The following is a 26,315-nucleotide window of genomic DNA, read 5'->3' as shown; positions in this document are numbered from 1 at the left end:
CCATTCACCCCGAAACGCCTCAAATATTTGGCAACTAGTTAACCGAGGTCTAGACCGCATGGTGGCAGACAATCTGGACCTCCTCACTGCACATATGAAGCTTGACTTCGAGAAGTGGGATCACCTGGGCCTTTTTATGTGGGGCAGTGTACAGGCGGTGAGAATGGTCACGCTACCATGCTTCACCTACGTTCTGGGTATGCTACCTCTTCAAGTACCCCTCTCAATGCTATGGCCAATTGAGGAAGAGATCAGAGCCTTCGTGTGGGGCTCCACATGCCTACAACTGGCGTCAGCTAAACTAATAGCGCGCCTCTCTTACAGGGGAATGGGGCTTTCTTCGCTGGAACACAATGTCCTAACCCTACATTTGTCACAACTGGCTAACTCCCTACCTGGTTTCCCGGAACCATCGCAATGGGTGCTTATAGAGAAAACACTGATTTCTCATAGCGGAGGACTCGGCGGGCTATACTGTAATGGCTCCTTATCTTCCAGCCCAGCAAATCCGATTCTAATGGCGATGCACGCAGCATGGCGCAGGGCCCATCATCTACTTGGGATACACCCTTTCTTACACGCCCATTCCCCCTTATCGAACAATGATAGTTTGCAAATAGGGAGAGCGTTTCTCAACTGGCCGCAATGGAGCAGGGCTGGTATCGACAATCTAGCCCAAGTCCTAGAGGACGGAGTAGCCAAAACATTCGCTAAGCTGCAGGAGGAGTACAATCTCCATCCACAACAAGAATGGTGATATCTACAACTCAAACACTGTCTACAACAGAACACTGACGCTGCCCACTGGGGACATAAGACCTCGCCCGTGGTAGTTTATCCAAAAACATGGGGACGAAACAAAGGTGTCATGGCAGGCCTCAATGAGGTCATTACGCTTCACCTATATTCGCGGCCTCTAATGGAAAAACTACGCCTCCAATGGCAAGTCCGCCTGCAGAGGACCTATGACACAGAAGACTGGACAGACATCTTGGAAGCCCTGGAAAGGGTCACCCGTGAAGCTCAATTGAAATTCTATCTAAGATAATTCATGACTGAATTGGACCCCAGCGAAATTACATAGAACTGGGCTTCTCCCGCACGCGAACTGTTGCCGCTCCCCAGAGGCCCAATGCGACTTGCTTCATATTATAAGTGGATGCCCATCGGTCCATCCCCTGTGGAATGCAGTGGGACTCACCCTAGCTGAATCCGTACCTCTTCAACCACCGCTCTCCCCCTCTCTTATAATATTGCATGATTGGATTCCCTTCCGGCACTGTCACGACCGCAACAAAGGCTGCTACACATGGCACTAGCAACTGCAAAGATCTGTATCCTCCGCCACTGGAGATCGGTTGTTTCTCCAACCCCGGAGGAGTGGATCGTGGCAATGATTCGCATAGCCACACACGAAAGAGTCATTTATAACCTACAGAATCAGGATACCCCATTTAATCAGGTGTGGACCCCTTCCTCGCAGAGACACAGTCATAATCTGTTCACCGTTGGCCATTCTTGTCTCATGCCCATCCCCGTCCTTGTTTTCATTGTTTCCTTAGCAAGAACACCAGATATCCTCCCACCTCACACCTACGCTAACTACTACTCAACACATCTCCCGCACTCTTGCCTCACCCTCGCACCCCCTCCTTATCCACCGTTTTTGCCTTTTCCTTTCCCTCTCCTCCCCCCTCCCTCCCTCCCTTCCTCACTCATTGCTTTCAGCCCACTACTCCCCCACCCAGACAGTAGAACTAACAGTGACTGCCACCTCAAGGACTCTGATAAGTTACGTAACCCCTCCTCCTCAACCTCCCCTCCGTCTCACCCCTAAGTGCCTTCTACTGTTTGCCTTACATCAGCTCCTCTCTCGCCTCTCCTCCTTCCTCTCTTCTTTCCCACCATCTCTCTCCCAATATGACGGGCTGCTCCATAACCCTTGAAGATCTTAGTACCCATCCCCTGAGCAGCCCTGCAGAGTCACCATACTACCACGCCACCCATTGTCAATTCCATAGTATTGTACCTGACTTACGGGCCACCCCTCCCGAATGAGTCTTTCCTTATTATTCACTTCACGTCTTTACCTCCCACTCACCAGAAGGTCCGACCGATTACTGTTCCCCTCCCCTTCCTCTTCGAAACGCCGCCCATACAGTACACCCAAACTCAGGCTCCGCAGAAATGTCCTGCTGATGGCCGTCAGCCCTCGCTCTTTATTTCCTCCTGTACACAGTACCCTATAACCTGACCCTCAAACTACAGCTGCAATGCCAGACGGGAGATCCTGTCTACACATTTACAACAGACTCGTTGACGCAATACCAGACATTCCGACTGTAGGTGCAAGGCGAAGTAGAATGTTAGGACACAATGGGCCCACTCAACGTGATTGCTCTAGGACACGGCCCATCACAGTGCAATAGGTAACCCCAAACACAACAATATTTTGCAGCCTTAGCCTCAGTCCTACGCTTCTCCCCTTCCTCTGCCCACCTGTTCCTCAATTCCCTTCTTTCTAATGTTCTTGCTTCTCTCCCTTCACTGCCCCATTCCCTTCCCCTTTTTATTAATTACCATAGCCCTCTTAAAATGATTTAAACTGCCGTTGTACCCATTTAGCACCCTCCCGACATTTTTGTGGTAGTCTGTGACGTTTCCAAAATGTACAGTAATTTTTATTTCTTTTCTCTGTATCATTACGAACTATTAATTAAAAAAAATCAAAGCAAAAAAAAGCAAAAATCAGTAGAAAAATAAAATTCAAGCTGCTAATAACATGTCGCACAATTCCCTGCGAATTGACACCTGCAACACAAACCAATCAGATGAACATAAAACGGCACCAAGTGTTGTGATCAGAAAAGGTACTCTGACTGTACCAACTCACAAGAGATCAAAATTAGCAATTTCAAAAATACTAATTTTTTTTAAAGAGGCATTTAAATTCCTAACGCAAATTAGCACAGTGTAAAAGGAAAGCATTATCAGCATTTAAGTACAAATCAAGATTAGAAAAGAAGATCGATTTAGTATATTGTTTAGATGATTTGGATTTTAGCCAAACGCTAAACCTTGTGCAAGGTCATATCCTAGGTTTATGTTAGGGTGTGATGCATAACTCTGCATTCATTAGTAAGCTTTGCAAACTAGGACAGATATTTGACCCACTTCTGTTTTGAGGGCAGCATTCATTTTCTAGGGCAGTTTTGCGTGAACAAGCTGGCAGTCAAGAGGCAGTACTTTCATATAATTACAAACCATCTTGTCAATGCTGCTATAAAATCAAGCATTTGCAATGCAGCAGGTCGTGCATGTGCACGAGTTAGAGTTATTAGCATTGTAAACTCCTAACTGGACTTTTCTTGCCACATAAATTGAAAGGAAAAAAACGAGTGCACTTGCGCTATGTAAAACCCAGTGCGGTCGTGCTGCGTGGAAAATAAAAAGGTAAAATTGTGCAGAAACCAGGCTGAAAACAGAGTCTTGTATGTTTTCAGTAGTTGGCCTGTGTGTTCAAGGAGGGCTAAACACCAGAAAAGGCATGACGCGTGCATGCATTTCACTAATTAAATCAAGCGGATTTTAAAAAGCAAGTCCACAAACCACTTAAAGTGACAAGCATGACATGGGCGTGGTTAAAAGCCCAAAGAGATTACAAAAGGGACGGAGCGCTAAAAAGGCACAATCTTCTAAATATGTACTCTTTCTACTGTGGAACAGCCCAGCAAAGCACGAACTCTCCTCCTACCCCCACATCGCTAGGAAATTAGAGACAGCTGCCTGAATATTTTAGGGCGGCAACCTGTTTCTCTCAGACGGTCACTTGCAGACAGGTGTTTTTAAATGTCACAGTTGAACTGTCAAAAAAAGGTCTCAAGCTTTAAGACAAAAGCTATACGGCCATGCAGAAACATGAAGTACCAGCCAGGGGTAAATGCAAAAGTGTTAGCCACACTGCATATGAGGCTCCAAACTTTCCACTTTGGGCTTTGAATTTGGAAGGAGATCCCACATATCACTGCAAGTTTGTAATGGGATTCAAGAGCCCAAAATCACCTGCAAATACACTGAGGCTTACTTGGAGATAAAAAATTATTTCACAGAATGAATACGGTAATGCGTTGATCAATCTCACATAGAACACGGAAAGCGGGTGCAAAATGGGAGAGACAACCGAGCTACGCTTGTCCTACATACTAGGAAAGACTTAACCTGGCAGGACAACATGTTTTATGTTCCTGCAGAAATTAAATATCAAACATGATAATTAAAAAGCTCAGGATAAACAGTAGCGATATTTGCCAAACTTGTTGGCTAGTTGTCGGACAATATGCGGATGTAAGAGCCTTTAAACGACAAATGAATTGTTGAGTTAGTGTCTTGAACCTAAACACAGTCGAGGGCTCTGTGAGATGACTTTTTTCTTCATGATATTGTTTCAAAAAGATGGCATGAGATTTAGTTGCTTTCTATTTTCAGCGACAGAGATTAATCTACAAGTGCAGAATTGATTAAAATGTCGTATTAGTTCAAATAACTTCTGATCATGGAATTCTGCCCTGTTAACTTGAGGGAGGCACCTAAATACTGCTTACGAATGTAGGTGTTACTGGCTCAGCCTTCAAGGTTTTACAGGTTGGAAATCTGCATTGTGAAAACCCTAGCTGCCCTAATGCCAGGTTTTGTATGTGGAAAAAGCTGACATGTCACACTATAATGTCTGTGCAAAGCACCAGTTAAAAAGAAATGCAAGTCATTGCATCTGTGCTTACTAATGCTTGTGCCAAAATGCTTCTATCGTCATTATTAATTTACAACTTTGATGGCTTCTGCACAACCATAAATAGCCCTAAAAGTCTATCTCCAGAAAATGTTGCCATCGACCATGCTTTTCGGTTGGGCAACGCACGTAAAAGGGAATGCACACAAAGGTGTAATACTGGCTGAAAAATGCATTTGATTCTTTTTTTTTTTTAAGTAGCCTAATATTCTAAAGCAGAAACAAAAAGAAGAAAATGTTCAGCAAGCGTAAGTGGGTGCTCAATACTTTTCCTAACCTATGTCAATCATAACCTTTTTGATAACGTTATCTTATATATTTGCAAATATCGAAACATACCATGTTCTCCTTTGCTCACTGCTGAATATACTTAGTAGTTGTTAAATTTAAACCAAAAATTAATTTGTAATCCTTGTATCGTTTGTTCCAAGAACAAGTAATTTTGTATGGATAAATGGGCGGAGATTTAAAAACAACCTGAAAACAACAACAGCGCAGAGGTATCAAATGACCAACAAGATTAAATTAATGTCAACCATGATTTCAGTGCAGTGTGATTTCATATTAGGTTTTGGTTTTCAATGAGGTTTCTAACAAAACGGACGTTATACACTTTCTAAAAATGGTTAATAAATAAGATAGAGAAAACAACGTGCGTTTTAGCAACAAGTCTTATTTGATATCAAGAACAGTCAATATGCGTTTGTCTCTCTCGCAGGCCATCAAGACTAAGGACCACATATAATCACGGAGAAAAACATTTCAAAAATCAAACAAAAAACAATGTAATCGTCAATACAATTTTTTATAATTGTACATTTAAGTACATCATATTACGTAACCTACACTTACCCAATTCCCCAGCTGCATTTCTTCCACCAACAGCATATAAATGTCCTTTAAGGGCACTCAGGTGAAAGAAGGTGCGCTTCTCATTCAATGATGCCACTTGCATCCACTTGTTATATCTCGGATCAAACCTGAAGACTGTGTCCACTGCTGTTTTTCCTTTTGTATCATAGTTGCTCTGACCTCCTACCACATAAAGAAAGTTTCCAATCACTGCAATTCCATGCTGGTACCTCGGAGCATCCATAGGAGCTAAGGATTTCCATTCATGAGCTTTTTCATCGTACAAACGCAGTTCTTTGCTGACAACCAGCTGCTGCCTTAACACTCCACCCAATGTCACCAGGTGAGTGCTATCGGAGCGGATGGCAGTTCTCTCGGACTGCATTACTGGCTGCATGAATGGCATCATTTGGTAATTGCTGGCTTCCAAAAGTAGATTCACACAGGTATTGTCAGTCCTCATGAAATCCACAGTCTGGACGTGATTAATAAGATCCTGTGGTGCCATTAGTGGAAATCTAATATTTTTCATTAGTTTTGCAGCATATTCCATTCGAGTCTCCTCATACCGTAGCCAACGGCAAGCGGCCTTGAAGAGTTCAAGTTCCGTACAGTGCCTAAGGCTGTTGCTTGAAAGCACAAAGGCAAGACGATCAAAGGGTAACTTGACAAACTCCCCTGTACTTAACAAAGGAGGAAAGTTCTTCAGGATAAAGTTATTCACATACTTGTCCACTTCTGTCAGATTGTAGGTGTTAGCAATACGCCCAATCTCGACACAATTATCTAAAGAAACCTAACCAAAACAAAATCATGAATTGTTAAAATAATCAGCATAATCTTGTAGTATTAGACTAAAACAAATAAGGAGCCCTGCCAATTAAATAAAGTTATTGAGTACACATTTTGAATCTTGCTTGGTGCTTATTAAGATTCTGGAGATTAACAAAATAAGAATACCTTAGAAAGAGGATTTGGTTAAGTGTTATGAAAATTACAATTCTTGAACCTGCCTCAATGTGTAGGCAAGCAGATTTAACATATCAGCACATATGGAGACCATCAGCCATGAGCGATATAGGCAGGTATGTAGCCTGCCTATCTTATGGATTACAATTCATTGTAAATTAAAAATATGAATGCAGTAAACCTACACTGTATGTAGTTCCTATAATTCATTGCCAAATGGTAAGTATGACAGCCTAATATAACACCACAGTGCGTTTTTGTTTTGAAATATAAAGCTTCTGTGTTCATAAAGTAAAAATCTTTCTAGAAAGCAGTATGAAAACAGAAAAGGGACTACTCCCACTAAAAACTAAAAACAAATCCCACTTGAACATTTAATGGTTGTAACCAGGTGCGGCCCCCTCCTTTAGGGCGTAGGGGCCACGCCCCCTCACCCCCCACCTTTTGCCCCTCAATAAGAGAGTCTGTCAGGTTGAGCAAAGGCCAGCCTGACAGACACTCTTCATGTTCAGCTCAGGCAGCCAGGAGCGAGACATGCATGATTTGCTCAGACTCCTGGCTGCCTAAGCTGAACTTTGCTGAGCTTAAGAGGTCACAGCTCCTATGGGCGTGACCTTCTTGGCTCAGCAAAGGTGCCTCGAGGCCCTCCTCCTCAGTGACGAGGGAAGTGTCACCCATTGACTCCGACCTGGGCGCTTCAGGTTTAAGCCCAGGGCGAGTGTCAATCAGTGACACCTCGTCACAGAGTGGGGTGGGATCAGCAGCCTCACTGACCCCATCCCACTCTGATCTTAGGTCAGCCAGTGAGGGAAGGCAGCAGTCCCAACCCTCCTGGGACCTCCGAGCTGAAGGTAAGTGTGTGTGTGTTTTTTTGTTTTTTAATGAATGTTTGGTGCGTGCGTGTATGAATGAAGGTGTGTGAGTGTGCTTCCCGCCTGCCCCCTCACTCCTAAAATTGCTGTCCGCGACTGGTTGTAACATTGTGCCTTAACGGAAAGGAACGGACATCTGTGTGGCAATTTAGAGCCTCGTTAGAGTACAATCAATAAAAAAACGGACAATCTGTTAGCCGCCTTTCATTTCAGGTGCCGGACAGTTAAGGTTTTTTTTTTTTTTTTTTTTTTAGAGCTTCTCATTGTTGAAAATGGCATACTTTCTGATATTTCTCTTTTTTCATAGACTGAACTTATTCGCGAGAAAGTGTCACTCACTCGGCAGTTAAATTTCACTCATAAGAACACTGAAACCATGGAAATGTCGCACAAAATCAACCTCAAAACTTGGCAGCTGCGCATAGGTTGTCCCTAGATTCAGAGAACCTTGCCAAGGCATTATGTTCTATTTAGCTAATACACTGGAGTTTAAGTTTCTGCTGAGACAGTGGTCTAGAATATGTTGTTTAAGAGCATGTTTTAAGTTATAATGGCTGTATTTTGGAGGTGAGGGGATGGTTGCCCAAGAAAGCCTTAGTAACGTTTGGGGCACCTGTGACGATCGTCATGCTAAGGTCTGAACAGTACAGGAAGATACACGTTTATGTAGCATTAGATCAGATGTTGGAAGCTGGAATCCAGTGATCTATGTAGCCCTATAATATGTTCCAATGAATAGACGTTCATAAAACAAAGTTGCAGAATGAACGCGTATCTATAATGCATAAATTTAGTGAACAGTTTCTACATCATGTACAAGACTGAATTCGGGAACAGTGAACACAAGCCACCACATTGTTTATTATTACCAAAATTAACTAAAAAATGGAAAATTAAATATAAATAGGTTTAAAAAATACATGTTTTATGTATGCAATTTTTTTTAATGTGGCAGTTAGAGCTACAAAGAAACTGGAAATTGAAGACAAATGGTTATACTCTCTCTAGCAGGGCTGTTTTTTAAGAGCATTACTTTTAATATCAAATATAAAAAATAAAAAAAATAAAAAAAAAACACGAAGAGGGAGCTATGCTCAATTTTGGAACCAAAACACCAGGTATATCAACGTGACACTAACTCACTAGTCATAAGGAAATGTGGAGTAAAAAGGCCCTGGATATCCTGGCACAGAGGGCAGTGCATGAAGAGGCATTTTTGTCCACGCCCTTCTCTTGCCTTGTTCACAGCAGATAGAAGTTATGCTTATTTAAGTAGGATTATCCCCAGGGAAACGTTGCACTGATGCTGAAGAAGCAGGACTATAGGATCATGGTGAAAGTCCATCTGCAACACTGCTTACGTCTTTAAATGCACGTGCAAATATTTCCAGGAAAGTCTTGGACAATATTAAAAGCTTCTTAGGTACAACTGAACTATTGAGCGTGCACATTGCAACAATAGCAGGGGAGACTAATGCGACTGCACACACACACACACACACACACACACACACACACACACACACACACACACACACACACACACACACACACACACACACACACACACACACACACACACACACACACACACACACACACACACACACACACACACACACACACACACACACACACACACACACATCAAAGTGCTGGACTAAAGAAGATATCAGCATACATCAAAGTAATAACTACCAGTAGACACATTACAACCAAATTAGCTTGAAAGGAGAAAATTCTAGATGGGAACATCATTTGTTTTGGCCCTTCGGAAGTCTTAAACTTTCATGACCAGTCCCTGTTTAACCCATCACCAACCAATGTTTCTTAAAAAAATAACGGGACAGCGGGTGGACACTTTTCAAATGATTAGAGTGCCCGCAGTAGAACTATACGTCGTCTACCATATTTGGCATAAGGAGCTCAAATTCCCAATGGATATCAATTTACTACTACGATTAAATAGTGACATTGAGACCCACTATGATGAACAATTTTAGAAAAGCCCTGGCAACCAAACTGTTTAGATTGAGGGTCCCGGAAAAGAATGACTGAAGCCAGAGACCAAACACACTGTAATGCCACCAATAAGATAGTTTTGGGGTCTTGTTAAAACATCAATACAGAGAGCATCAGTAAGTCAAGAGCAATTAGAGACCCATAAGAATGACGCAATGCAAGCAAGGTACGGGGAATTGCTCGGGAGCATTTCGAATAAGCCCATCTATTACCTGAAGTCAGGACACAACTAGCTCCTGCTATACTGTGGCTTCTGCGACAGTCAGACTTGCCCTTAACTCATCTCCCCATCAATAGCAATACATTAAAATAAACCTTAACTTGATTGTGATCTAGGTATGTAAACAATAAGCTAGGAAGCCCGAGTACATCTTATCAAAGTTAAGAGCAATAATCAGAAAGATTTAATTAAGAGATATATAACGGACTAAGTAGAATAAATGGCCCAGGTATAATTGAAGAAACCAAGTTGTAGAAGCTGAAAACGGCTAATAAAAACAAACACTGACAAAGCCAATAGGTCAGGCCTTAAGAAGCACACTTTTTTTTACATTTTGTTTTTCAAACATGCAGTATGCAAAAAAACTATTAAAATATATTAAAACACATTTTAATATAAAGGAGTGACTCAGCAGCCCAGGCTTAACAGCCCTTACATTTCAATGCACATCTTTTTAACAAATACAATCAGTCAAAATACCGTCAATATCACAGTGAAGAGATATAATGCACGACGATAGTGAATCAACACCCCCAAGCTATATATCGGGGTGGGCAGTAGCAAAATCCAAGTGACACTTGAACAGACCATGGATGAAGAGATTTGAGCAAAAGATCCTGTATGCATTTGTAATACTTTTTTTTTTTTTTTTACACATTAATTTGGCAAACTGTTAAATTTGTCTCTACCCCAAACCTAGACAAATCAAGCTTTATGTATGGTACCTGCCAAGATTTGGAGACAAGAGTAAGAAATGAAAATGTGAACACTGCAGCCCCCACAAAAGTGTATCAGGAAAATCCGTATCTGGAACTTTAAGGGTCTAAAGAACTGTATCCACAAGATTTCCCCTCCTTCCAGGAAGGTAAGGGCAGGGAGCTAAAGGCAAGACAATCCAAAATGGAGGATCAGACAACGATGTAACAGAAAACTAATCAAATATCACAGAAATACATTAGATGTACTAGCTGCATATTTCACACTTGCAAAATCATTACTTTTCAGTCCAAGAGAAGAAAATATATTTCTTAAAGGGAAAGACAAGGTGGTAAAACGTGTGAAACTACGGATCAGTGTCCAGGACCAAAAGGAGAATATGAAGTGGATTCTCATACAGCTAACCTCCCTGATGCCTAAAAAACCTTCCCAATCTAAGAAAGTTTGCTTGCAATCTGCAGACACTCTGAAAGTTAAATGCAACATTTTGGTAATCTGAATTATCTAGAGGCCATGGAATCATTTGGTGCATCCAGGAGACGAAGTAAGCAGCAATAAACATGGCTGGTTGAAATGCAATGTGAAATCACGTAAATCCCAAAAGTGTTCACAAGTTGTTTGTTTTTTTATTTACTCCATTACAAGGATAGCCTAATCCATACAATTTTGTACTTTTTAAGCTTAAAAAATGAATAAATGCCCCTACTCCAGGGGGTACAAACCCCATGCAAATAACTACTGTGTTATTTCAAATAAGAAAATGTTTTTGGTTACCAACATACATTCGTCTAGCAAGACAAAAAAAGACCACACTGCTTTGTGAGGTACTTGAATCAATACTAGTTGTGTAGGCTTGCAAATTTTTAAAATATATTGTTTGAATTCTCCAGAATGGATTTAACCCCTTCTGTGCCGCGGACGTAGTGGTTACGTCCCGCGGCACAGTGCTGCTGTGCCGAAGACGTAACCACTACGTCCTCGGCACACAGCCCAGAGGGAGCGCTCTCGCTCCCTCTGTGTGCTTCCCTCCCACCCGCCAAAGTCGGGGATGGAAGGGCAAGCCCTTCCCCTTCCACCCCGACCCCCCCCACCCCCCCATAATGACGTCAGCGCGCGATTGCGCGCTGACTTCATTATGGGATCCTCGCCGCACAGGAAGCCATTTGCTTCCTGTGCGGCGACGATAGAAGAGGTGAGTTCCTCTTCCCGGTGGGTGGGGGGTTGGGGCTAAAGAGGCACCGGGGAAAAGGAAAGGCTTTTCCTTTTCCCCGGTGTCTCTTTGAGCATTCCTGCTGCCCGATCGCATTGCGATCGGGCATCAGGAATGCCCACTAGACACCAGGGATTTGTTTTCTTTATTGTTTTTTACTGTTTTTGGCACGCGGGGAGCGGCCCCTTGGGCAAGGGTCGCTCCCCTTTAGGGGGGCAATTACTACGGCCATTTCAGCCCCCCTTGGGGGCAGATTGGCTACTTTTCAGCCAGATCTGCCCCCAAGGGGGGCAGAAAACACTAGATCACCAGGGATTATTATTATTTTTTGCATTTATGTGTTGGGGGTGCCCCCTTGGGCAAGGGGCGCCCCCCCCAAGGGGGCAGAGAACTGTTGGCCTTTTCTGCCCCCCTTGGGGGCAGATCAGCCTATTTTTTTTAGGTCCATCTGCCCCCAAGGGGGGCAGAAGCCACTTAGGTACCAGGGATTGTGTGTGTAGTGGATGGGGGGGCGCCCCCTTGGGCAAGGGTCGCTCCCCTTTGGGGGGCATGTCTTTTCGGGCCATTTCTGCCCCCCTTGAGGGCAGATTGGCTACTTTTTTGCCAGATCTGCCCCCAAGGGGGGCAGAAAACACTAGATCACCAGGGTTTTTTATTTTTATGTGTATTTATGTGTGGGGGGGTGCCCCCTTGGGCAAGGGGCGCCCCCCCAAGGGGGCAGAGAACTGTTGGCCTTTCCTGCCCCCCCTTGGGGGCAGAAGCCACTTAGGCACCAGGGATTGTGTGTGTAGTGGATGAGGGGGCGCCCCCTTGGGCAAGGGTCGCTCCCCTTTGGGGGGCATGTCTTTTAGGGCCATTTCTGCCCCCCTTGAAGGCAGATCAGCCTATTATTTTTAGGCTGGTCTGCCCCCAAGGGGGGCAGAAACTACTAGAACGCCAGGGCTTTTTTTTTATTTGTTTATTTTTGTGGGGGGGGGGGGTCCCCTTGGTCACGGGGCACCCCCCCAAGGGGGGCATTGACCTGTTGCCCATTTCTACACCCCCTGGGGGCAGATGGGCCTATTTTCTTAGGCCCACCTGCCCCCAAGGGGGGCAGAAGCCACTTAGACACCAGGGATAGTGTGTGTGTGTGTGTGTGTGTGTGTGTGTTAGTGGATGGGTGGGGCCTTGGGCAAGGGTCGCCCCCCACTTTGGGGGCACATGTACCCAGGCCATTACTGCACCCCTTGGAGACAGATCAGCCTATTATTTTTAGGCTGGTCTGCCCCCAAGGGGGGCAGAAACTACTAGAACGCCAGGGATTTTTTTTTATTTGTTTATTTTTGAGGGGGGTGTCCCCTTGGTCACGGGGCGCCCCCCCAAGGGGGGCATTGACCTGTTGCCCATTTCTACACCCCCTGGGGGCAGATGGGCCTATTTTCTTAGGCCCACCTGCCCCCAAGGGGGGCAGAAGCCACTTAGACACCAGGGATAGTGTGTGTGTGTGTGTGTGTGTGTGTGTGTTAGTGGATGGGTGGGGCCTTGGGCAAGGGTCGCCCCCCACTTTGGGGGCACATGTACCCAGGCCATTTCTGCACCCCTTGGAGACGGATCAGCCTATTATTTTTAGGCTGGTCTGCCCCCAAGGGGGGCAGAAACTACTAGAACGCCAGGGATTTTTTTTTATTTGTTTATTTTTGTGGGGGGGCGTCCCCTTGGTCACGGGGCGCCCCCCCAAGGGGGGCATTGACCTGTTGCCCATTTCTACACCCCCTGGGGGCAGATGGGCCTATTTTCTTAGGCCCACCTGCCCCCAAGGGGGGCAGAAGCCACTTAGACACCAGGGATAGTGTGTGTGTGTGTGTGTGTGTGTGTGTGTGTTAGTGGATGGGTGGGGCCTTGGGCAAGGGTCGCCCCCCACTTTGGGGGCACATGTACCCAGGCCATTTCTGCACCCCTTGGAGACGGATCAGCCTATTATTTTTAGGCTGGTCTGCCCCCAAGGGGGGCAGAAACTACTAGAACGCCAGGGATTTTTTTTTATTTGTTTATTTTTGTGGGGGGGCATCCCCTTGGTCACGGGGCGCCCCCCCAAGGGGGGCATTGACCTGTTGCCCATTTCTACACCCCCTGGGGGCAGATGGGCCTATTTTCTTAGGCCCACCTGCCCCCAAGGGGGGCAGAAGCCACTTAGACACCAGGGATAGTGTTGTGTGTGTTTTATTTATTTTTTTGTTGCTTTTTTTTTTTGAGGGCTGTCCCCTTTGGCAAGGGTCGCTCTCCATGGGGACACACTACTAAAGGTATTTTCTGGCTTCCTTGGGGTAGACAGGTCTATTTTATTAGTAGGCCCATCTGCCCCATGGCAGAATCCACTTAGGCACCAATTTCTAAATGTTTGATGGTGGGGTGTTTGTCAACTGAAGAAGTCTTTGCATTTGTGATAAAAAATGTTTTCCTCCTTTTTGTTCTAGTTCAAAGCTTTTGCTTTATTTGCTGTGGCTCCTTGCGGTTTTGGCGGTGGTTGGCTTGCAGTTTGCACAGTTGCATGTTTTAGGTAAGTAAAAACAATTTACTCCAAAGGAGTATTGTTGCCATGCATGAATGACATGTTTGTAGGGGGTGTACTAAATGCAGGATTGTGTGTGAAATTGTCCTTAGGTTTGTGCACAATGATATTTGTTTTGTCTTATTTCTAATTTGCCTTTCTTTCTTTATTTTTAGTGGGATATCATTGGTGATTGCTGTGTAGTTGCTGGTGAATCAAGCTTTTTCAGGCAAGTGAGCGGTATAGTTTTTGAGTTTATAACTCTTACTAACAAAGCTACACTTTGTCACTTGTCTTACACAGTGCTGGTTGTTGGTGGTGAATTTGTCCATTTAATTTTAGCAGGAGATATCATGGCTAGCCGCAGGATGACCGCTCAGCAGGTGGTTGGTATGCTTTTTGAGTCACAGTCTGATCATGACTATGAGACAGACTCTGCATCTGAGGCAGAGGAGGAAGTCAGAGATTCTGGCAGTGATGTTTCTCTTGGAGGGGAATCTTCTGATGATGAAGCCACACTCAGTGCAGATGAAGGGCCTGTTGTAGAGGAGGACATTGATGTGCCAATAGTGCAGCAACCTGGGGCTGAAAGGTTTCCCGTTATAAGACCTGATGTCTGGGTTGCCCCAAACATGCAGCAGCCAGAGTTGCCTGCCTTTACTGGTCTCCCGGGGTGTAACGCCAATACAGAGAACTTTATGCCTATCAATTTCTTTGAGTTATTCATGGATGATGTGTTTTTGGAAGAGATTGTTGAGCAGACTAATTTGTATGCGGAGCAGCATTTGAGGGACAACGCTGCTAGACTTAGGCCACACTCTAGAGCTGCCCAGTGGATTCCCACTAATTTGGAGGAGTTAAAAAAGTTTTTGGGTTTGACTTTTTTGATGGGGTTGATAAGGAAGCCGTCACTGGCTTCTTATTGGTCTACTAGTCCCTTGATGGCAACAGCTATATTTCCAGCGACCATGAGTCGTAATCGGTATTTGCTTCTTCTTAGGATGCTGCATTTTGTTGACAATGCATTAGCCTTGCCACGAGATCACCCAGATTCTGACCGTCTTTTTAAGATTAGGCCTGTCCTTGATCATTTTGTAGATCGGTTTTCGGAGGTCTATGTTCCAGGCAAAGAGTTAAGTGTGGACGAGTCTTTGGTCCTCTTCAAGGGTCGTTTGGTTTTTAGGCAGTACATTCCTAGCAAAAGGGCACGATATGGAATTAAATTGTATATGCTGTCTGAAAGTAGGACAGGATATGTGTATAGTTTCCGTGTGTACACTGGTAGGGATTCCAATATTGACCCCCCTGGTTGTCCTCCCACTTTTGGAGTTACTGAGAAAATTGTGTGGGATCTTGGTAGACGACTGTTCAACAAAGGTCACCATTTGTATGTAGATAACTTCTACACTGGTGTGCAATTGTTCAAGGAATTGTTTAGAGTGGACACAGTTGCTTGTGGCACAATCCGTTCTAACCGGAAAGGCTATCCAAGGGAGCTTGTCTGTAAAAAACTTGAGAGAGGACAGTGCTGTGCCTTGCGGAACGAGGAGCTGCTAGCTTTGAAATTTTCAGATAAGAGGGATGTCTACATGCTAAGTACCATCCATGATGAGAGTACTTCCCCTGTGACTGTTTGGGGCCAGGTTGCTGAAGTGCGCAAACCTGTGTGCATTTTAGATTATAATAAGCACATGGGAGGTGTAGATAGAGTTGACCAGAGGTTGGAACCTTATACTGCTATTCGTAAGTCTTACGTTTGGTATAAGAAGTTAGCACTTCACCTCTTCCACTTAGCAACCTTCAATGCTTTTATTGTGTTTAGGGATAGGTCTCCAGAGTCAAAGATGACATTTGTGAAATTTCAAGAGTCAGTGATAGAGAGCCTTATTGTGGTGGAACAGGCCAGAGTTCCTAGAGAAGCAGTGGTGGAGGATGTGGCTAGATTGAAAGATCGCCACTTTGCTGAGCACATTCCTCCCACACCCAAAAAAGACTTTCCAGCTAAGAAATGTAGAGTGTGTTTTCGAAGAGGTATCCGGAGGGAGTCTCAAATGTACTGCCCGGATTGTCCTTCAAAGCCTGGGCTGTGTGTCGGTGCTTGTTTTAAGAATTACCACACCCAGAAGAATGTCTGGGAACAACCATGAGTGTAAACTCATGTCTGTTTTGTATTTTCATGTGTTTAGTTTCATGGTTAGCATTTCTGTCATGTTCTTAGTTAGAGCTTTTGTGTTTGTAGTTTTGTAATTCTTTCTACTTAGTTAGGGGTTCCTCTGTTAAAAAAAATAAATAAAAAAAATGATGCCATTGTGGGTGGAGTGGGGCTTGGCTGAGAGTGTACATATTGACTTGCTGTTGGCTACTGCAACACACTGCCAGCCAAACACCAGTCCACACACTCCCATCAGCTGGTGTGATTGTTGTATCAGGCACGTGGGCGTATGTAAGTGATGGGCCCTTGAGTGGCGCTGTCTGTCGATGTGAGTGTTGTAATGTGCTGGGCCCGTGGCTGGCGGTGTGAATGGCCTTGTGTGTGTCATGTATGAAAGTTGTGTGAATGGACTGTAAAGCGGTTGGTGCCTTGTCGCGGCTTTACAGCTCACGAGCTGTGAGTCATTGGTTCAGTTTTTTGCCTTTCAGTTACTAACAGTGCATTTCATTTTTGTGAAAGCTCTTGTTAGTAAAATTTGATCCACTGAACCATCACTCACCCTCGTGCCAAATCCAACCGGTATGTGTGGTAAAAATGACAAAACCTGCTCCGCTGTAATCAGGCGTCGCAGCACACCTGTGACACGCTAGGTGCCTCAGGTGGGACCCCGATGATGAAGCATGCCACCAACTTGGTTGGTGGGTGAGGGGTCTTTTTCACATAACCTAACTGTGTTTCTTTTCAAAATGTTAGTGTTTGGCACATCACGGACGTATGTGGGCACATCAAACCGATATATTACAAAACTACATGTGTTTGGGGGGGAGAGGGCACCTATGCTTTTGGTCCTGTGTGTGGCCTTCATCTAGGGAAACCTACCAAACCCAGACATTTTATAAAACTAGACACCCCAAGGAGTCCAGGGAGGTGTGGCTTGCGTGGATCCCCCAACATTTTCTTACCCAGACTCCTCTGTAAACCTCAATGTGCTTAAAAAAAGCATATTTTCCTGACTTTTCTTCATAGGATCACCACTCCAGCACAAAATTCCTACTCCCCAGTGTTCCCCTCAGCCTCCCAAGTAAAATTACACCTCACTTATGTGGGTCCCCAAAGCAGAGTCAGTCTAAAGATGTATAAAAGAATATGTCCTTATAAACTTGCTGTGCTATCCCCTCGATCTCTACAAGTTTTGGGCCTTATTCTGGTGCAGGCACCTGGCCCACCCACACAAGTGAGGTATCATTTTTATCGGGAGACTTGGGGGAACGCTGGGTGGAAGGAAATTTGTGGCTCCACTCAGATTCCAGAACTTTCTGTCACCGAAATGTATGGAGAATGTGTTTTTTTAGACAGAATTTGAGGTTTGCAAAGGATTCTGGGTAACATAACCTGGTCCGAGCCACACAAGTCACCCCATCTTGGATTCCCCTAGGTCTCTAGTTTTCAGAAATGCACAGGTTTGGTAGGTTACCCTAGGTGCCGGCTGAGCTAGAGGCCAAAATCTACAGGTAGGCACTGTTTTCAATGAAAAAATGTGATGTGTCCACGTTGCGCTTTGGGGCGTTTCCTGTCGCGGGCGCTAGGCCTACCCACACAAGTGAGGTATCATTTTTATCGGGAGACGTGGGGGAACGCTGGGTGGAAGGAAATTCGTGGCTCCTCTCAGATTCCAGAACTTTCTGCCACAGAAATGTGAGGAACATGTGTTTTTTTAGCCAAATTTTGAGGTTTGCAAAGGATTCTGGGTAACAGAACCTGGTCCGAGCCACACAAGTCACCCCATCTTGGATTCCCCTAGGTCTCTAGTTTTCAGAAATGCACAGGTTTGGTAGGTTTCCCTAGGTGGCGGCTGAGCTACAGGCCAAAATCTACAGGTAGGCACTTTGCAAAAAACACCTCTGTTTTCCTTCACCAATTTGGCTGTGTCCACGTTGCGCTTTGGGGCGTTTCCTGTCGCGGGCGCTAGGCCTACCCACGCAAGTGAGGTATCATTTTTATCGGGAGACGTGGGGGAACGCTGGGTGGAAGGAAATTCGTGGCTCCTCTCAGATTCCAGAACTTTCTGCCACAGAAATGTGAGGAACATGTGTTTTTTTAGCCAAATTTTGAGGTTTGCAAAGGATTCTGGGTAACAGAACCTGGTCCGAGCCACACAAGTCACCCCATCTTGGATTCCCCTAGGTCTCTAGTTTTCAGAAATGCACAGGTTTGGTAGGTTTCCCTAGGTGGCGGCTGAGCTACAGGCCAAAATCTACAGGTAGGCACTTTGCAAAAAACACCTCTGTTTTCCTTCACCAATTTGGCTGTGTCCACGTTGCGCTTTGGGGTGTTTCCTGTCGCGGGCGCTAGGCCTACCCACACAAGTGAGGTATCATTTTTACCGGGAGACGTGGGGGAACGCTGGGTGGAAGGCAATTCGTGGCTCCTCTCAGATTCCAGAACTTTCTCCACAGAAATGTGAGGAACATGTGTTTTTTTAGCCAAATTTTGAGGTTTGCAAAGGATTCTGGGTAACAGAACCTGGTCCGAGCCACACAAGTCACCCCATCTTGGATTCCCCTAGGTCTCTAGTTTTCAGAAATGCACAGGTTTGGTAGGTTTCCCTAGGTGGCGGCTGAGCTACAGGCCAAAATCTACAGGTAGGCACTTTGCAAAAAACACCTCTGTTTTCCTTCACCAATTTGGCTGTGTCCACGTTGCGCTTTGGGGCGTTTCCTGTCGCGGGCGCTAGGCCTACCCACACAAGTGAGGTATCATTTTTATCGGGAGACGTGGGGGAACGCTGGGTGGAAGGAAATTCGTGGCTCCTCTCAGATTCCAGAACTTTCTGCCACAGAAATGTGAGGAACATGTATTTTTTTAGCCACATTTTGAGGTTTGCAAAGGATTCTGGGTAACACGACCTGGTCCGAGCCACACAAGTCACCCCATCTTGGATTCCCCTAGGTCTCTAGTTTTCAGAAATGCACAGGTTTGGTAGGTTTCCCTAGGTGGCGGCTGAGCTACAGGCCAAAATCTACAGGTAGGCACTTTGCAAAAAACACCTCTGTTTTCCTTCACCAATTTGGCTGTGTCCACGTTGCGCTTTGGGGCGTTTCCTGTCGCGGACGCTAGGCCTACCCACACAAGTGAGGTATCATTTTTATCGGGAGACGTGGGGGAACGCTGGGTGGAAGGAAATTCGTGGCTCCTCTCAGATTCCAGAACTTTCTGCCACAGAAATGTGAGGAACATGTGTTTTTTTAGCCACATTTTGAGGTTTGCAAAGGATTCTGGGTAACAGAACCTGGTCCGAGCCACACAAGTCACCCCATCTTGGATTCCCCTAGGTCTCTAGTTTTCAGAAATGCACAGGTTTGGTAGGTTTCCCTAGGTGGCGGCTGAGCTACAGGCCAAAATCTACAGGTAGGCACTTTGCAAAAAACACCTCTGTTTTCCTTCACCAATTTGGCTGTGTCCACGTTGCGCTTTGGGGCGTTTCCTGTCGCGGGCGCTAGGCCTACCCACACAAGTGAGGTATCATTTTTATCGGGAGACGTAGGGGAACGCTGGGTGGAAGGAAATTCGTGGCTCCTCTCAGATTCCAGAACTTTCTGCCACAGAAATGTGAGGAACATGTGTTTTTTTAGCCACATTTGGAGGTTTGCAAAGGATTCTGGGTAACAGAACCTGGTCCGAGCCACACAAGTCACCCCATCTTGGATTCCCCTAGGTCTCTAGTTTTCAGAAATGCAAAGGTTTGGTAGGTTTCCCTAGGTGGCGGCTGAGCTACAGGCCAAAATCTACAGATAGGCACTTTGCAAAAAACACCTCTGTTTTCTGTGATGTGTCCACGTTGTGTTTTGGGGCATATCCTGTCGCGGGCGCTAGGCCTACCCACACAAGTGAGGTATCATTTTTATCGGGAGACTTGGGGAAACATAGAATAGCAAAACAAGTGTTATTGCCCCTTGTCTTTCTCTACATTTTTTCCTTCCAAATGTAAGACAGTGTGTAAAAAAGACATCTATTTGAGAAATGCCCTGTAATTCACATGCTAGTATGGGCACCCCGGAATTCAGAGATGTGCAAATAACCACTGCTTCTCAACACCTTATCTTGTGCCCATTTTGGAAATACAAAGGTTTTCTTGATAGCTATTTTTTACTCTTTATATTTCAGCAAATTAATTGCTGTATACCCGGCATAGATTGAAAACCCACTGCAGGGTGCAGGTCATTTATTGGCTCTGGGTAGCTAGAGTTCTTGATGAACCTATAAGCCCTATATATCCCCGCAACCAGAAGAGTCCAGCAGACGTAACGGTATATTGCTTTCGAAAATCTGACATTGCTGGAAAAAGTTACAGAGTAAAACGTAGAGAAAAATTGATGTTTTTTTCACCTCAATTTCAATATTTTTCTTTTTCAGTTGTTATTTTCTGTAGGAAACCCTTGTAGGATCTACACAAATGACCCCTTGCTGAATTCAGATTTCTGTCTACTTTTCAAAAATGTTGCGGTTTCTGGGATCCAGCGTTGGTTTCATGCCCATTTCTGTCACTGACTGGAAGGAGGCTGAAAGCACAAAAAATCGTAAAAATGGGGTATGTCCCAGTAAAATGCCAAAATTGTGTTGAAAAATTGGGTTTTCTGATTCAAGGCTGCCTGTTCCGGAAAGCTGGGAAGCTGGTGATTTTATCACCGCAAACCCTTTGTTGATGCCCTTTTCAGGGAAAAAAACACAAGCCTTCTTCTGCAGCCCATTTTCCCAATTTTTTTAAAAAAAAAACGAAATTTTCACTGTTTTTTGGCTAATTTCTTGGCCTCCTTCTGGGGAACCCACAAAGTCTGGGTACCTCTAGAATCCCTAGGATGTTGGAAAAAAAGGACGCAAATTTGGCGTGTGTAGCTTATGTGAACAAAAAGTTATGAGGGCCTAAGCGCAAACTGCTCCAAATAGCCAAAAAAAGGCTCGGCACAGGAGGGGGAAAAGGCCTGGCAGCGAAGGGGTTAAAGTAAGATCATTCACTATAAATCGATTTGTAGATTAGTATACATGGTGCATTCACTATATCCTCATCCATTATGGGATACTAAATGCAAATTTCATGTCAGATGGTGAAGATATCAAATGTTATAAAGACATTTTATACTTTAAAAGTAAAAACGAGCAGATCCATCATTATATATCTGCACTAAAAGACACTGCATTTGCAGCAGGAAAAAACATAAGATGCAAAATCACGTCTTACCCCAGATATGAGGAACACTTTACAGAAGTCCAAAACAGGCAAAATCTGTAAAAAGCTGGCAGCTTCTAATGTATCCTGAAGGTTGTCCATATTGAGAGACAACTTAGCAGTATAAATGAAATCAATGATCTTCTTTAGGCCAATTTTGTTCACACCATGAAGCTTAATACATAGCAGATCTTGCTCCTTCATGCCACCTGCACAAAACAATTTTGTTAATAAGTAAAGTACAAATATAAATGTTCAAACTGTCTACTGTATATAAATGTATTAGTAAGTTGGGAAAAATCTAAATGGCACATTTAAATTGGAATACCTATCACCAAGTCATAGTTACTCACTCTAGTCTTTTCATAAATACTGAGGAAAGTCTGCAGTTCACAATAAACTACTAAAAATAATTTAGAACAAATATATTGCACCCCAAAAAGGAAAGCAGCAAACCTATCAACCTCACAGGAAGTATTAGGTATTGGCTAACTGCAAATAAACTGAAAAAGATAAAGTTTATCTTAATTTTTACAATAAGCTTGTTAGTTATTAATGTTGTGTCAACAAACATAATACTATCTACATTTAATCACTGATTTTCAGTAGTTCACAAGAGTTTAAAATATGAATTCAAAGAACAAGTTACTTCGCTTCGGTAACACTGCTTCTGATGAATACTCACCTTTATAATATTTCTAGGCACCAGCTTGAATCCAGAGATTTCTTCCAGCAACGCTCCCTTTATATGGTGCCCTTTCATTCCACGGTGAAACCCCTACCACTCAAAGTGACAAAGCAGCATCACATGTAAGTGCCGTTCCTGTCTTTCTCCCTCCACAAATTAAGACGAGGAACTTAGAACAAATGGTCTGAGACAGTGTGCCAATTCCAAATGTGTGACCATTTTAGGTGTTAAAAAGGGCGCTCCACAGAAAAGAGAAATAGGATGGCAGTAAGGAATCTACAGTTAGATTGGTAACACTCTTCCAGGAGGATACTCTAAGTAAATTGTTCTTCTGATGAATACTTCTAAGCACAGAATAATCTTTAGAATACATACAGCAGTACATCCCGGAGGTGGAGGGCCTGGGGGTAGACCTAGGCCAAAAAATCTTAAAGAATCCAGCAGATAAAGTGACCTTCCCATAAAAACTGGCTGTCAAAGCACAAGACTTTGTCTAGAATAAACAGCCCTTTCACCAATCCCAACTAGCACCCTTGGCCCTGGTTGAATGAGTCCACAGGCCGTCAAGGAGCTGCTTCTTTGCTAGTACCTAGCAGATTTCAATACCTAGGATTATTCACCTTGATAGGGCCCTCTTTTGCACAGCTTACCCTTTCTTTGCCCAGCGAAACCCACTACAAGCTCATTGTTTACACAAAGGTGTTTTGTGTGATCTATGTAAAAGCGCAGAGTCCTATTAAGGTCAAGTCGATGGAACCTTTTTTCCTATTGTGAGTGGTGAGGTGACAACCTTCGGGAGGAAAGCCGCACTGGTCTTCACTTCAGTTGGTCCGGATAGAAGGAGCTTGAGAGCTACTGCAATGGGAGCACCTGTAGTTCACTCAGGGGACATGCTGATTTAATAGCAATGACTAAGTTGAGACACCAATGAGCTAAAACAAATGGTGTTTACTGAACACCGGAGTGGTTAACTCCCCCAGTCAAAGTTGTGTAATCTAGCTCTGGAAGTGAAATAGGCGGGAGAACAGTTTTTTGGTTTTCACCACCTACTGTGGCTGGAGACTGGCTGTCCAGGAAGGCCATAGGAATGAAAAGAATCCCCCCTGCCATGGCATCTTCAAGTTACCAATGCTTCTTTTAAAGCTGCCCCTTGTTCCGTCATCTGCTCTTGTCTGCTCCCATTTAGCACATCCCTGGTATGTTAACACATATTATTAGCCTTTACGGGCTCAGAGGCAAGACACTGTCCTCTGTGCCAGAGTTAACTCTCTCAACCTTTGATTTATATTTCAGTGCTGAAGGTGTGATGAGCGCAGAACTGGTTTCAAGCCAGTTCTGGCACAAGTAGACCAAGATACATTGTTACAAATCTACTTTTCTGCATAAGGTATCAAAATTCTGACTTCAACATTAAGTCAAATTTTAAAAACTAAACAAAAAAATAACGTTGACTAATTTTTCTAGCCCTTTTAAATCGAGATTTTAATCCCATGCAGGACTATTTAGGAAAAGGTTTAGCGAAATCCAAAGAGCTTTTTTTTTTTCCCATTGTGGGGTACACAAACCCAATCATATAGCGGGCCCTTTTTAAATATTTGCATCCTGATATGTGGGCTCACAAGGCACAATTTAGGAGCGACTCATGAATACATAGAACAAACTTTCCTACATGGCAAATGCATTTTTTCCTGAGTCACTAGAGTGCATCTAAACTAGATCTTAGCCAGAGCACAGTGGTGCGCCTGGCAGAACTATATTTTCGACATGTATGTGGGTTGTGTATTAAACACTGCAGTCCACACATCACATTTACCTTTCATGACATTGATGCACTTACAGCACCATTTACAATGGACTTAAAGGGAAGTTAAATAGGCCACATAGGGAGTTCCAATGTGCCGCACGTTTTAAAGGGGAACCTCAGGAATTTCTCTACTGTTTAGCAGTGGTAAGTGCAGAGTCCTAAGACAGCAAAAAAAAATGCTCCTGAAAAATAAGGGGTCCCCATGAAGACAGATTTGCTACTAGCACCGTAAAGAAAAGTCCAAAGCTCAGAAATGCTGCCACTGAGTGTTGCTGACTGTGCCCAACAGTACTAGTCAGGACAAGTCCCAATGATAGATTTGTTGCACCACCTCAGGATAAAGGCTCTATTTATGATCGGTCAGTCGACACCTGCTCAGTTCATCCACACAGGCATTTAGGCTAGGTAGTTGAGGTCCAGGAAGATGTTCGGCTGGTTCAGCCACCTCCAGAGGAAGGGGCGTCTTCCAGCAGATCCTTCTCAGTCCTGCTTGTTACAGTACCATGTGACGATCGGATTGTCCTTGAGGATCTGCAACCGCTTCCCTTAGATGAATGGGTGGAAGGTCTTTAGAGCCACAGGGAGATCACCTGAAGCTCCAGAAGACAGATACGGAGTTGGCTCTTGCCACACAGCAGAAGCCTCTGATCTCCAGATGGCTCCCCCAACTGAGCAGTGGGGTAATTGTCACCAGTGCTGGTCAAATTGATATCTACCAGCCACCAATGCTAATCCTGTGCCAACTCCTTTCAGATCTGAGTGGAGTCAGATCTAGCCTGTAGGCGGGGCCTCTTAGGATCTGAGAGTTCCTTGCAGAGCCTGCATGTGCCCCATAGTGTTCAGGATGAGGAAGATACACAAGGTCAGGAGGGCAAGAGCCCGTAGAGTTATTCTCACTGAAATCCAGGACTGATACAAAAACGTTTGGATCATATTCTGAATATCTCCAACGGAAAACCCAAATGATGTCAGAAGTTCACCAATAATCCAGAGGTGATCTACAACTGACTGCAGCATGATCGCCTTCAACAACCAGTTGTCAAATTATGGGAATATGTATCGAAAACAGGCAACACTTTGGTGAACACCTAAGGGGCCAAAGTACGGTCTAAGCAGAGCACAGTAAATTGAAACATTTGGGCCTATACTTAACCAGAAATAGAGCATATGGAACTGCAGGACAGGCATGTGTAAATATGTGTCCTGTATGTAAAGTGATGGCATATATTCCCCTGCATCCACAGCTGAGAGGATCAGGGTCTGAGGGAGCATTGTGAATAGATTATTCCTCAGAAAGCCATTCAGAGGGTAGGAACAAAGCAGGCATGAGACTGCCATCCTTCAGAGCAAGGAAGTAATGCCATCCTTCAGAGCAAGGAAGTAATGCAAATACTACAATTTCCCCCTTTTTGAGTCGGGCACCCACTCAACTGCACTGTGAACAACAATATGAGGACTTCATGCATCAAAATGGCGAAGTGCTCCTCCAAGAGTTGCTCTGGTGTGGCAGGACTGTGGAGTAGAGAGGCAAGGGCAAAGACCCTTTGAACAATCTGTAGAACCCAACTATCAAATATGATGAGTCTCCACCCGGATAGAAAATGTCATTCTGCATTTCACTGGCTCAAAATGAACCTGGGAGGCAAACTAAATAGGTTTGGCAGCTGCCGTGGCAGGGTAGGAATAATTTCGGGATGCAGAAGAACAAGCTTTTTTTTTTTTTTTTTTAACCTTCGGTAATGTCTTATTTGGTAGAGATATATTCTAGTTGCAGATTCCTTACCTTAGAATTCCTTACCTTTGAATTTCACCCAGACATCAGTCTGGATACGGAGATTTTTCTAGAGCAGTACCCCTGTGCGCAATCAGGTGGTGCCGGTCGGCTCCGCGTCAGTCATCGTGTGCCCCTGATATGATGTTGCGGGACCTACATAGGCGAAACCCCAGTGCGAGGATCTAACTTTCTACTCGCAACTCTCCACGCCTGAAGCATGGAGCCCACTGATGCATCAAAAAATAGGGCCCTGAAAGGGACGTTGCTGTCCCTAGAAATCAGATACCCAAACAACACTATTCCCGGTGAAGGGTATGCAAACCAAGATCATACTAGGAAGTCCTGCAGGAGCAAAAAAGCGAAGTAACCGTCCCTTCAGACCAGATTGTCCAGGCAGTAGTTTTTAGTGAACGTGTGCAAGGACGCCCACGTTGCTGTCTGAAAGATGTCGAGTACTGGAACTCCGTGTGCTAACACAGTAGTTGCAGCTATCGCTCT

The 26,315-nt window shown here is 44.5% G+C and overlaps 1 protein-coding gene across 4 annotated transcripts in view; it reads right to left on the bottom strand.

Moving 5' to 3' along the window:
• The window catches only part of KLHL13 (kelch like family member 13), a 368,477-nt gene that overhangs the window by 104,388 nt on the left and 237,774 nt on the right, over positions 1-26,315 (bottom strand). For all 4 annotated transcript variants that reach the window (XM_069212540.1, XM_069212539.1, XM_069212538.1 and 1 more), the window contains 2 exons: positions 21,564-21,760; positions 5,639-6,434 (listed from right to left, as the gene is read on the bottom strand). In XM_069212540.1, the coding sequence (XP_069068641.1) occupies positions 5,639-6,434; positions 21,564-21,760 (993 nt within the window). The remainder of the gene's footprint in view (positions 1-5,638; positions 6,435-21,563; positions 21,761-26,315) is intronic.

This window comes from Pleurodeles waltl, chromosome 2_1 (assembly GCF_031143425.1).
Source record: "Pleurodeles waltl isolate 20211129_DDA chromosome 2_1, aPleWal1.hap1.20221129, whole genome shotgun sequence".
Taxonomy (NCBI): Eukaryota; Metazoa; Chordata; class Amphibia; order Caudata; family Salamandridae; genus Pleurodeles; species Pleurodeles waltl.
This window is presented reverse-complemented; position numbering and strand designations above follow the sequence as displayed.